The sequence below is a fragment of the Protobothrops mucrosquamatus genome, unplaced genomic scaffold (assembly GCF_001527695.2).
Source record: "Protobothrops mucrosquamatus isolate PMUCROS unplaced genomic scaffold, P.Mucros_1.0 scaffold218, whole genome shotgun sequence".
NCBI classification, from domain to species: Eukaryota; Metazoa; Chordata; class Lepidosauria; order Squamata; family Viperidae; genus Protobothrops; species Protobothrops mucrosquamatus.
In genome coordinates this window covers 707,780-721,963 of record NW_015386571.1, presented here as the reverse complement: position 1 = coordinate 721,963, position 14,184 = coordinate 707,780, and the positions used below count along the sequence as shown (strand labels likewise).

General features: G+C 36.4%; 1 protein-coding gene across 2 annotated transcripts in view; it reads left to right on the top strand.

Annotated features, from left to right (window-relative positions):
* The first annotated feature begins 338 nt into the window (after nucleotides 1-338).
* The window catches only part of RAD51B (RAD51 paralog B), a 320,577-nt gene continuing 306,731 nt past the window's right edge, over nucleotides 339-14,184 (top strand). The window contains exons 1-5 of one of the 2 annotated variants that reach the window (XM_015814093.1): nucleotides 339-435; nucleotides 3,408-3,522; nucleotides 3,626-3,739; nucleotides 6,759-6,875; nucleotides 11,699-11,835. In XM_015814093.1, the coding sequence (XP_015669579.1) occupies nucleotides 3,439-3,522; nucleotides 3,626-3,739; nucleotides 6,759-6,875; nucleotides 11,699-11,835 (452 nt within the window). In that variant the 5' untranslated portion in view covers nucleotides 339-435; nucleotides 3,408-3,438. Of the gene's footprint in view, nucleotides 436-561; nucleotides 594-3,407; nucleotides 3,523-3,625; nucleotides 3,740-6,758; nucleotides 6,876-11,698; nucleotides 11,836-14,184 lie in introns of those variants that run through there. The other variant, XM_015814094.1, reaches the window with a different exon arrangement.

Genomic DNA, 14,184 nt, shown 5'->3' with positions numbered 1-14,184 from the left:
TGAATGTGTGAACATGAGGTTTCTACTTTAGCTTTCATCCCATATGGCAATCAATTAACCTCTGCATTTGTTTTTCATGGTGAACTCTGACTAGAAACATAACTACACAAAAGTAAATATTCTTTCTGTACACACACATACATTTCTATACATATACATAAACACACTTTTAAAAATCTACCCCACACATTTTTATAGAAAAAGAACAGCACATGCAGAAACAAATTGCATTAAATGCACTTTCCTAAAGATCCAGAAAGCATTTAATTTTTAAGACGAGTCCTCCACTAAAACCGAACTATAATTCCCAGAATCCCTTTCATCGCGGAAGACTTATAGCGATGAAGAGCTAGAGTCGGAGGCCAATCATAACTCGAAGCTGCACTTTCGTGGAAGTTTCCTGTAGAGAAGTGGGAGGCTTTGAAAAGAGTCCAGGTTAGGATGGGTGATTTCGTGTGGTTTGCGATTGGGCGGGATAAGACTTTCTACCGACGGGGGCATAATTTTTTTTCTGCAACGGAGCGTGTCGTAAAGAAGTCTTTGCATCTTTTTTTCCTCCATGATGGAGACAGAACAACCCCCGCGCTTTTAAGGTCTAGGTTGCTATTTGGTGCTGCACTTTTATTTCAGGTCTTTTGTGGAAACATGGATGCATCGTAGTCTCGCAGAGTCTGGGGTGGGGCGCGTGGGATAGCTGCCTCTCCGGGCTGCATGGTCAGCCCCTTAATGCTTTTACGTGGCCCGGGAGTGTTGTTGGACTATCCTGCCACTGGGAATCCGGTTGCTGTTTAGCACTTGGGAGATGGGTCCTCCTCCTTGCTTTTCTGCTTTTGCTCAGACCTATGTGACCAGCTCTATCCTACTGAAAGTTAAAAACTTGCAAAAGTTCCGCTTCCAAAACACGGAGAGAGTTGCGCAGGAACGCTCTCCCAGTGAAAGGCTCCTGTTTAGAATCTTGTGCAATTTGCTATGTCACCTGATCACAAGCCATGGTGTATCTTCCAAAAGCTGCTTTTTCTAGGGAAAAAAAATAGCCTAACGACAAGAATTTTAGGGGAGTGGAGGAAAGGAAAGTGTGAGTGGGTAGGAGACTTGATGGAGCTGACTATAGTTAGCTATAGTTGAAGAAAATTGAAGTCAATGATGGTGTTTAATAAGAGATTTAAGTAGATAAAGGATGTACCTCTTCCAATAGAACATAGTTAAACTGTGGAAAGTTCTGCAATATTTCGGTGGCCATGAACTTGAATGGTTCTAAAAGAGTTAGATGGAGCAGCATATGAAGATCCATAACAATAAGGGTTCTATAATGCTTTACGTATTGGGGCAGTGTGCCCCTGAATATCAGTTGCTTGAGAATATATGCAGGATAGTAATATTAACTGTTATTTTGAGTATCAAGTAGTGGATTAAATGGGTCAGATACCCTGTTTTTCTTCTGTGTTCATGTGTTGGTTTATGATGGAGATAATTCTTCGTGTAGTGAATAAAGGCACTTCTGATATCTTACATCTTCCAAATGGACTTTTAAAATAAAGGGATGAAAAGAGTAGTAGGTTTGATATTTTTTCATTATCTGCATTTTTTCTTAAGTTCCTAAATTAAAAAAATGAGTTGAGAATTATTTTTATTATTTTTAGACCCAGAAAAAAAATATCTCATTTTGCTAAAGGTTGTATTCTCTTTGCTCCCTTTGACTTTTTCTCTGCAGAGTAATTTTTGTAAAAGTAATAATTTTGCTTTCAGGAGGGGAGCTTAAAGAAAGCTACATCAAGAATTTGAAGGAAGCAAATATTATCACTTGTAAGAGTCTGGCTTCAGTTATTCCCCAAAAGTTTAAATAAAGAATTGAAATGTAGTTTAAGTGGATGAGTTATTATGAAACAAATGCCCTCTAAATACATTAAATGGATTTTCCTATTTCTAATATGTATAACTGCTTTTCTGCCAAGGAAAAGCATCCAAAATGTTGCAGAGCATAATTAAAATATAGTACTATGCACTTTAAAAATAGAGACATAAAGCCAGTTAAATAATGGTAAAAAGCCAGGAAGCAGAAAGAAAACAGACTGAAAATTTCCTAAAGTCAAACGAGCAACAGGTAGCTAAACTGATTCTAGCTGCAGTCTCCAAGTCTCCAATAACACTTGGGTATATACAATTAACACAACTAAAGTTAGCTCAGCTTAAAAACAGTTGTGAAAAATAGGTTTTAGTGGACATAGAAAGAAAATAAACAAGTGTGTTGTGCAACTTGAGGCTAAATCTCATGGTGGGTGAGATGGGGAAAGAGATGGAAAAGCATTATCCAATATGACTTTTCTCTAGTCATTTAGCTAATAGAGGTGTAAAGAATTAGTAGAATGTGGATTATTTATTAACATGATTTTTTTCTTCAGTATCAGTGGGCTACCCAATATAAGATTTGCGTGGATTAGAGAAGGTTCAGTTATGTCTAGCATCAATACATTGTGTTCCAAGTTGTTGCTTGTAACAGAACCTGACTAGTTTCAACTGTTAATTGTGGTACAGGGTAGGGTAACAGCCTGGCTTTTTAGCATTATTTATCTGACTTTATGTGTCTACTTTTGAAGTGTGTAGTACTATATTTTAATTTGCCTTCCAAATAATTTAAACTAAACCTGGACACTTTATGGCCCCTGGCCTTTTGGTTCTCCCTGCCCAGTCCGCCTGAGGTCAGTTGGAAATTAGAAATCAAATGTAAATAAGGATGCCGCAGGGAGCAGCAGAAGAAGCCAAGTTGGGTCTGGCTCTACGCAATTGCCGTGCACTCCTTCAGCGTGTTGGCAACCATGAAAGGGCGAAGAGACAAACCACTCTTCTGCACCTGTGCAGTGCTCATCTCTCACCTGGAGTAGCCAGAGTAGTTAAGGTGACAAAGTTTGAGTACATCAAATCTGGTTACACTGGTACACCCCTCCACAACAGTTCCAGTTTCTCATGTGGCTCCTTTGGAAAATAAATTGTCCATACCTGATTTAAACTATAATTTTCATCAGCAAGGGTAGTGGTCAGTCCTTTACAGCTCCAATTCCAAACATCTGGTGCAACCCGAATTATAGTGACTTTGGTTGGAAACAGTGTAATCTGAAGAAACCTGAAGTGAAGGCAACTTAGTAGAATGTGCTAGGCTACAAGAAAAAAAAGACACTTGTGTTTGCTTGAATGTACCCTGAATAATGCAAAGTGAGAAAGAATAAAACATCTTAAAGAGGATATTACACAGGAAGTCATGGTGGAAAGAGCAGGAACTGTTACTGGACAGTAAGTTGAATACATAGACTTGAATATATGTTTGTTCAGCACTGTATTTAATACAATGAAAAATGATTTTATTCTTAAGTTAGATTCTGAACTAATATTATTTCTTTGTTGGTTGGTTATAGAGTTAACTTTCTAGCCAATAACTATGTGAACATGGCAAATAAAAAGCTAAGAAGAGCAGGTTTACCTCAAGACATTTGTGAGAGACTAAGTCGACATCAGATTATTACTTGCCGGGTAAGAAAAGTTCTTTTATGAAAGAAAATATATAATAAATGAGACAGTACTTGAAGTATGTAGCTTTGAGCACATGTGAAGTATTTCTTAATGCTTTTTGCAGGATTTCTTATGTCTTTCTTTCCTGGAATTAATGAAAATGACTGGACAGAGCTACTGGAGTGTCCAGAAACTTTTTCGGACTGTCAGCCAATCCTGTGCTCCCAGAATGCAAACGGTAGGTAGTCTTTCACAAATCAGCATAGGAAAAAACCACAAAGTTCTAACTCTAAACTTCACGTCTTTCTGTTATTCCACCAGCTGACTAATATTTCTCCAAGTTGCCTTGATCTTAGCCCCTAACCTCGTTTTCTGGAGGGGTGGGGCATGTACGTCTGTTCTTGATTGTGTAGCCATGCATCTCCAGGATTACAGCACCTGTAACAGAGACCAGTTCTTTGGTTTGAATGCTAATGGCATCTTCTGGCATATTGTCTAATGGTACTTCTGTACTGAGCCTTGGTATCCCATCTCGTGAGTCAACTGTAGTTAGTTTATAGATGATCTTATGTCTAATATCAGCAGCTGTGTTGTGTAATGGAGAGTAGTGATGTTTCAGCTTCAGGTGTTGGCTGCACTGCCAATTGTTGTTACATGTCTTCTTGAGTTTTTGAGTCTGGTATATAATTGGCCTATGTAGTTGATCTATCTCAAGTTGTGAGAGCAGCTTCCTCTTTACTATGTTGAAGTGTTGAGTAACTAACTAGCTGTTTCTCTGTTAATGTGGATTCAGATTGTCTATTCATCCAAAGTTCCTTCATACATTTCATATACCCCCTATCATTAAGTGTGCTGTTGTAGGAACATCCTATCAATTCCAGGTTCTCTTATCCATGTATGATTTGTTCCAATACACTTGTCATCAGATTGTTCTGGTTCTTTAACATCTGATGCAGATCTTATTCATCTGGGCAGTATCTGAGCTGGTATGACACTCCTAGATTATGTTACTCTCATTTTTTGAGGTAGGAGGTCTTTGCCCAAGAACCCATAATAGTAAGGTAGGTACCTGCCATGTCAAAGGTGGTACTCAACCACTGTGCTATCCAGCTGCTCGCTCTCTCTCTCTCTCTCTCTCTGGATAGATAGATAAATGGATGGATGGATAGCTAGATGGATGAATAGCTAGATGGATGGATAGCTAAATGGATGGATATAGATATCCTTGATCGTTTTTTTAAAATAATTGCCTATACCACCAAAAGATTGGAGAGTAATAAAGTCAATTTTGGGACCCAGTAATTGTGGTAAGAATGGAGATATAAGATACTAAAAGTAGGTTCTGGATAAATTAGCAGACATTTCTTAATTCAGAACCAAATTATATACTATTTGAAAGAATGTAGCTTGTTCAAAAGAAGGAAGCAACTTGGTTTCTACAGTACAAAGATAAATCCTTCTCGCCAGTTTTAGAATTCTTTGAGTGTTATCAAGCACCTGGATTAGGTGACCTGCTGAACATTATTTACTTGGATTTGAACTAAGTCCATTGTCATAACTTCAAACAATCCTATCATTATAGTATGGGATTAGAGATGCTTTCGAGTTTGGTGGCTGCTTAAGGAATAGACTGCTGTTTAAACAGAATGACCAACTCTTGCAGTAGAGGGATATGGTTCTATATGGGGACTGTTGCCTCTTAATTTATAACTGACTTTATGATAGTATCTCCAGGAAGCTATTCAACTCCACGGGCAAATATCAAATAATTTATGGTGGCCAAAAATGAGTGTCCAGTTCAAAATAAGTACATTTTGATGGTTTGCTTATGCATATATAGAGAGAGTAAATGAAGTTAGAATTACTAAATAATTGGCACAAAACAAGATTGAATGGGTTGGCAGGAAGAAGTGGATTGAAAAATTGTGGTTGAAAAGAATTGATGAGATTCTCAAAAGGGGAAGTCTAGTAGGTTTAAGATACAGAAAGCAGTACATGAAGTGGAAGGGTATGGCAAAACTTTGCAAGTATAGAAATACAGTGAATGGCATTGTAAAACAGATTTAGCTATCTTTTCATTTCTGCTTCTTGTGTCTTTAATTTCTTAGGCATAGTATTTTTTTCTGTTTCTCCACATTTTGCATAAAAGAGCTTACCTCAAAAAGGAATAATGTGCATTTAGCGCTCTCCCTCCCTCCCTCCCTCCCTCCCTCCCTCCCTCCCTCTCTCTGTGTATGTGTGTGTGTGTGTGTGTTGTCATGTCATGTCATGTCATGTCATGACATATCATACTATGTTATGAAGAAATCCAAAAGTATCATTGCAAACTAGTGGAATAGGGATTAAAATGGCAAATTCACTTTAGCCTAAGCCAGGGGTAGGCAACCTTGGCTCTTTTATGACTCATGGACTTCAACTCCCAGAATTCCTGAGCCAGCATGGCTCAGCTTGAAAACCTCTCCCTTTCCCCTTAGCATGGCTGGCTCAGGAATTCTGGGAGTTGAAGTCCACGAGTCATAAAAGAGCCAAGGTTGCCTACCCCTGGCCTAAGCTAATGTAAAGTGATACTGATGGGGCCAACAAAATACCTACTATACAGACACACTGATTAGCAATCACAGGCAAGGAAAGCATTTTAGGTAGATAGCTAAATTTAAAATATGTATTAAATATGTGGTTGCTGTAAATCTGGTTCACCCACTATTAAGTGGAACCATTTCAAATAACTCCAATCTCTTGAGGAAAAGCAAACTATTAAAAAATCCTGAACTTCCCCCTATCTTTTAGTTATTTAAATTATTGGATAAATTCCTTTATAAAAATTCATAGTAGTTCTTCACAGGGACTTCAATAAACCTTTCAGAGAACCCAGACTTTAGAGCCAGTCAGTTTTCCTGGACAGTATGCTTTCCAGCTATTTTTAACTACAAGGGTAATAATTTCTTCTGAAATTGTATCTTGCAAATTAAGCTTTTTACTGTCCAAAGAAGGAAAAGGCATATACTTACATGTCATTGTAATATCAAAGTTGAAATTTGCACTATACAAATATTGTAACTACTTTAGTATATTATCTTTGATCAGAAAGCTTAGGAAAAACTTAATGAAGACAAGAAAATAAATTAAAAACCTACCAGGAATTTTCTTTTATATTTTGATAAGCAAAACACTGCAGTTATACTTTTGGAAGAAAGTAATACTAAGCAGTTTTCTTAACAATTATATATAGCATCTTTTAAAATGATTCCTTGTTTTAGGCTTATGAAATGAAAATGAAAAGGACCACCAATCCTTCAACAGCATTCTTGCCAACAACGCTAGAAGATCTGGATAAAATATTGCATGGTGGAATTGCCTGTGGTAGTCTTACAGAGGTAAAAGGTGGACATTTAGCTAAACTTACTTGTATCTGTTTATTTACAGTAACATATTTCCAGTGAATATTCATTTATGGTGTTAAAATGTTAGGCCTGACGGTCATTCCCACACACCATTATACTATCTCAAAGTACTCTAGATGGTGTACAGCATTGGCCATAAAAACACATAGAATAATAAATACCTGATCTTTTTTAAAGTATCAAAACCAAAACATAATCAGAAAAAGCAAAGGCAAGCCCCAAATAAAATGCAAGATAGGTACCACAGTCAACATGGATAAAAGCAGATGGAAATAAAACAGTTTTAAGATGTTTCTGGAACTGTGACAAAGTGGGAGAATTGAATGTATTTCCTGGGGAGAGTGTTCCATAAGATGGGGGGGTTATTAAAAAAGAAGGCCTAATTGTCCCCATCATGGCTCGCATACCTCATGAGGGGAGGGATCTTTTATTTAGCCTTCCCTCTTTGACCATAGGACACCAGCAGATTCTGTGTTGCCTGATGTCTCCTGCTACTGCACCATTTGGAACTTTAGGGATAATAATCAGCATGTTAAATTGGATGTGGAAGTCTACTAATAACCATTGCAATGACTTTATATTAAATATGTAATTCTGTATTGGCAGTATCATGCCACTGCATTTTTTTTTAACCAGCTGTGGCTTCTGAGTTGTCTTCCAAGACAGCCCCAGATGGAGGGCACTCACTGCACTAGTCCAGTCAAGTGGTGATCAAGTGATGATTAGGTTTGGGCCCTTCTGTTCCTGGTTGGTTTAAAACTGCTGAATCAACTGAAGGTAGACATAACCTCCCCAGCTACAACTTCTATCTGTTCTTTGAGCAGGAGCTATAGATTCTGGAGCACCCCCAAATCACGAACCACTTTCTATGCAAGGAAACACAACTACATGCAGAGTAACTACTAGGACCATGTTATGGGAGTACCTTGACCTGAGTGTGTTTTGTCTCATCCAGGTCTTCATAGCCTCATCAGCTGTGGTTATTCTCTGCTTTAGATACCTATTCTAAAACATAAGGAGTTTAATACCTAGACTTCAGTTTTATCACAAGAAAAGAGGTTTTTTTTTATTCCATACTTTTGTGGCTTCACTTAAAGAACTGATGCTGAAAAAATTTACTATTCGTTTTTATGACTGATGATGTGGTTGGAAAGTTGAAACTCGAATACACTTTTTCCCTGTTGCCAGTTCTTATCCTGTTTCTCAGAGAGTCAGAAAAATGTTCTGGCACTGATTCCCCAGCGTATTTTTTTAAATCATTAGTGAAGTTTAAAGAAGGAATTGAATCATGCCCTTTTGTGATTAATCATTGTTTGCCTTGAAAATAATGAACCATTACATGAAAAGTGGCATTCTTTCTACAAAGGAAAACTTGAATGTTGTTACTGTAGGGAAGGCGTTTTGTACCCAACTTCAGAATAAAAATAGAACAAGGTATTTTCAATGAATTCTCAGCAGTGAATTTTTCTCTCTTTTGCATTCATTCCATTAGTTCCTAAAAGGAAGAATATAGTCAGTCAGATTTTTGTGGGAGAGAGTTAAGCGATGCTCACATTGAAATCAATTAGATTCTAAAACTGTCAACTTGTTATAGTTTCTGCCAAAATGTGAGATGGTACAAACACACAAATATGTCACCAGTTAATAAAACAAAATATAAACCAATAGACTGGTTTTGAAAATAATACAGAAATAAGTTTTTATTTTCGTTGATGATAAAACCTAAGATGCATATGGTTTTCAAAGTTTGTGATAAATTGAGCATATGTCATCCTGGGAGTGGTTAATGGAGTAAGTTAAAACCCCACCTTCTCTCCATGGGGATCTCACTCCCTTCCTTCCTTGGTTAATTTTAACTCCATTTTTAATGTTAATATTTATTATTTTAATATTTAATACTTACCGATTGTAAACCATCTAGAGTCGCCACCAGGTGAGATGGTCGGCATATAAATTAAATAAATAAGGACTGGTATTTGATAAAGAGCTTTAAAGTTTAGATTGGAAAGATTCACATGCTATAATGAAAGCAAGCAAGCAAACAAAACATGGTTTGACTACTCCTGAAAGAAGAAAAAAAATATGCTTGTGAGAAATCTTATGTTTATATTCCTATCAATAGTCTGTGGGAACTCCCAAGTGAGCAGTAAATCACTGGATTGATTTTGATGGTTGTGCTAGAGTAAGGACAGGCAGAAACAGTGGGCTGGGATTGCTTATTGAAGCTATTTTGTTTTGTACATTAGATTATATACTTCATCAAGAAGAGTGTTTCTGATCTCACCTTAGCTACCTCTTATAAGGAAAATCTCTACAAGATGTTTTATAGATGGCATTTCCCACCCACAAGGTTAGCCAAAATGGGCCCAAATCTCTCACCCATATGTTGGAAATGCAAAATAGCAATAGGGACCTACTACCATATGTGGTGGGAATACCCTAAAGCTTGTGATTATTGGAATAGGATAAGAAAATGGTTGAAAGAAATATTAATGTTGGAGACAGAGCTAAAAACCTGAACTTTTTTTATTGGGCATAACCACAGAGAAATATGATAAGGGGATAGTTTATTTGATGCTGCACATCTTGACTGCTGCCAGATTGGCATTTGCACAGAAATGAAAGAACAAAGAAACTCCCACAGAGGAAGAGATACTATATGAAATACTATCTTGTGCTGAAATGGACAGGCTTACGATGGAACTGAAGGATAAAAGTGGATCAGAATACTTTGAAATCTGGGATAAATTTTACTATTGGTGGGAATTGAGGAGGACTGTTGGGGTTATAGATTAGCGTTAAGATGGAAATGTATATAATCTTAGGTTAGCAAATAGAGAAATGAAGTATTGTATAAAAAACCTCATATGTATCTATAGAGATAAAGAACTAAATGTAAGAAGAGAAATAATTTGATAGAAATATTTATACTGGAATGTTACGTCATGTCCAATATATTTTTTAACTATATTATAAATAAAAAACTTTTTTTTTTAAAAAAAAAGAAGAGTATTTCTGATAACAAATGTCTTGTTTCTGGCAAGGCTGCATTCTTAACCCAGAGAGTTACAGAAAATATCCCAAATGAGCTCAGAGCTTGTTAAATTCTGGCAGCTATTCCAAGCAATGTATGTTTGCATTTCATAATCACGTTATTCTGAGTTTAAAAGAATATACTTATAACCACTCTTTCAGTACCTTGGGGGAAAACCAAAAACAAGAAAAGCCTGTGGGAAAAATGAGGAAATAACTTTTTATTGCATTTTCAGCCCCCAAAACTTAACCATCTCAGTTGGAAATGTTACAATATTCCATATGCTACTAGTGTTGCAGTCATTCATTGTAATGGACTTAAGACCTGAACTACCAACTAAGCATATGGTGTCTTAACTTGTGTTGTAAGCATTAATTATTATACTAGGGAGAAGAGAGGAAAAGATGTCTGAAAATAAGAATAGCAAAGTGCAAATAGAATTTAGCTGATGAAAATATCCTGATAATTGCATTTGTCTAGTTACAAATTTGAAATTGAATTGAAACATTCTGAAAGCTGCAAAAGTTGCTCTGTGGGTATAGTACTAACCACAGTGCAGCTTTCTGAAAGTTTCTCCCTTGTCATGATATATGGCTCAGACTTTGGGTATCAAAGAGACAGTCTACCAAATCCAGACCAGGAATCGCCTATTGAAGATCCCCTCCTATCTTGAGGTGCGGTGGGGAGGAGATATGAGATATGAGGGGAAACAATCTTTTTTTGAGCTCCCCTTCTTTGAAATGGGCTCCCCCCCACCTTACAAAGGGAAGTAAAAATGTTTTTCTGGGGGGGAAGTTTTGGGGGATTGAAATTATAGGCACCATAGTGGTTCTAATGTTTGATATGTATGTTACATATTAATTTTGTTATTATGGTGGAAATGTAGAAAGTAGAATGTGGCCTGTTGCAAGGAATATATGTGGGTCAACAGAACTAAAACTAGTGGTGCCTATGAGTATACTTTTGCTTGTTTTATTATATGAAACTAAGAGTTGGGTCAGAAGAAAACCTAAAAGGTATAATGAATGTTGTTGGTATAAACTAGATTTGGCTGTTTCCTTATCTTTCCTTATATCGTGCCTTTAAATTAGTTGGTATAGTACAGCTAGTCCTTGACTTACAGCAGTTCATTTAGTGACCATTCAAAGTTACAATGGCATTGAAAAAAATGACTTATGATTGTTTTTCACACTTACAACCGTTGCATCATCCCCATGGCCATGTGATCAAAATTCGGATGCTTGGCAACTGGTTCATATTTATGACCGTTGCCCTGTCCTGGAGTCATTTGATCAGCTTTTGCAACCTTCTGACAAGCAAAGTCAATGGGGAAACCCGATTCACTTAACAACCATATTACTAAATTAGCAAATGAGATGATTCACTTAACAGCTGTGGCAAGAAAAATCGTCAAATGGGGCAAACTCACTTAATAAATGTTTCACTTAGCAACATAAATTTTGGGCTCAATTGTGGTCACTGCTCAAGGACCACCTGTATTACTATATTTTACTTGAAAGAAATATTTTTAAAAAATAAACATATATGTTTTTTAAAAAATATTTGGACATTGCATCATACTATCAAACCCTATTCTCTCAAAATCTATTACTTTTGCTATTTTTTAAATCAAACTGAGATATGGCATTGTAAAATTACACAATACTATTGAGGTATAGTGATGCAGAGGCTAAACCTAAAAATAGAAGCTGTAGATTTACAGAAAGATTATAATGCTGTTTGTGTCTACTTCTGTTATTAGATAACGGGTCCGTCAGGTTGTGGTAAAACTCAGTTGTGTATTATGATGAGCTTGCTCGCCACACTGCCCACTAACATGGGAGGATTGGACGGGGCAGTTATTTACATTGATACAGAATCTGCATTCACTGCTGAAAGGTAAGACTGATACAAAAAAAGTATCTACAGCTTTAGAAGTCATATTTCATTACATATATAGTACAGACGTAGCCTGGAATTAGTTGTTCAAGTGCCATAGTGTTCTTTTGAAGGCAGTGAAAGATCTAAGTCAAATTCCAGTATTGTCTTCTCTTCCCTCTGCCCAATTACAGATTTTGCAAGCTCCAAGCATACAGCCCAGAATTTGTACACTTCTTTGCAAAAATAGCCAGCTATATTTTTGGGAACTTACCACCCATTGGCATTAAAGAAAAACATTGCTTCATTGCTTTTTTTTTTAACAAATATTTTATTGAGTTTTATAAGGGTAACAAGGGAATAAGGTCAATAAAGGTAAAACAAAGGGAAACACACAAAAGGGTTAAAACAAAGGAAAGGGGTAAACACAAAAGTGGGATTAATCCCACAAAATAACATCTCTTCAGCAAGTAAACCCGTCCGGGTATACATATTAAATCTTAATAATTACTCTAGTATTAAACAGCTTTCAATATAGTCATGTAAATAACAAGTTAGTCAATATATCTCATTCATTTTACTAATTAACAATGCTTAATACTAATTAGTTGTAATAACTTTAAAATAGTAATATATTATTGGTTATAATTTACTCTATTATTAAAATCACAAATACAAAAAAAAGAAAAAAAAGAAAAGTTCATACAAATAGTCATAAAATATAAATACAAATTATCAATTATCTCTTTAAGTTTCATAGTCTTTTCTCATTCTATCGTGTTGATAACAATTGGTAAAATTTTTCCCATGTTTTGAAATAAATTGTGTCTTCTTTCTCTTTCGTTTCTAAAGTTAATTTACCCATTTCTGCACATTCAAGTATTTTTGTTATAATCTGATCAGATGGTAAATTTTCATTTTTCCAAAATTGGGCAAATATTATCCTCGCAGCTGTTAACACATGTAATATTAAATACTCATTCTCTTTTCCATAATTCAAGCCTAATATTCCTAGCAAACAGAGTTCTGGTTTAAATTCTATCTGTATTTTAATCATCTTTTCTAGCCACATATGAATCTTAACTTCATTGCTTTTCTAATGCTAATAATTCAGTGAAATTCCCACTAGAGTGCAGTCCTGATCCAGTTGAATTTAATAATGAATCCATTAGAGGCACCTACAACATTCTCGTTTCCAATCCTCTAAGGATAATGTCACTGGATTACTGACAATTTGTGAATGCATTTGAGTCTATTTGTTAAAAGAGTAGAAATATTTATTAGGTTTTTTAATTATTTATGTAATTTAGATTGGGCTGAAAGTTCATTCCAAAATAATCCTTAAGGTTGTCACTAAATGCTGCTCCTTTGTGTTTCTTCCACTTGACCTTTCTGTGATGGATACAGAAGTATTCCATTGCTCACCTTCAAAGAGGTTAAGCCTCTGCAAGTATTCTGACTGAATACTTAAAACAATTTGTGAGTTTGCACATTTTTAGAGTAGTTGTTTGAAGGGACTCAAAAGCACTCAACAAAGTGCCCATCTGTCTGCTATTTTTTTCTTGTAATTTAAGGATGCACAGAGAAGATGATAGAACAACTTTCTCTGCTTAAAGCAAGAGCTAAAGAGCCAGAGAAAAGAAGGACAACGGTGGGCATGATAGCAATATTCCAGCATTTGAGAGGTTGCCACAAACAGGAGGGGGGTTGACATATTTTCCAAAGCACTAGAGGGCAGGACAACAAACAATGGATGGAAACTAATCAAGGAGAGAAGCAACTTGGAATTAAGAAGAAACTTCCTAACAGTGAGGACAATTAACTACTGGAACAGCTTGCCATCAGAAGTTGTGGGTGCTTCATCACTGGAGGTTTTTAAGAAGAGACTGGACAGTCACTTGTCTGAAATAGTATAGGGTCTCCTGCTTGAGCAGGTGGTTGGACTAGAAGACCTCAAAGGTCCCTTCCAGCTCTATTCTGAGACCTCTCAAGTTATGTTTGACTCCTGATGATATGATGGACATGTCCATATTGTTTTGTTTGCCTCTATATAGGAGTGATACACCATGCCTTCTTCAGGGATTTTTTTGACATTCCAGAGTGCACTGGGGCTTACAGTAATAGGAGTACTGTAGTCTCCCACTGAATCACTGTATTAATAAAATCCAGCCTAACTTAGCTTTTGGAGACCAGCCAAAATCAGCTAAGATCTGCCATCTACTACGGATGGGCAAGGGCTACAATCTACAATCTCTGAAGAAAATAGGGACCATGCTCCTCAAGAAGTGAATCTTTTGTATTCTCCTTTTCTCAATCTTGAAAGAATTTGAGAAGTTGATAGATAGGCCCTCCTTGAATGACTATGAAACC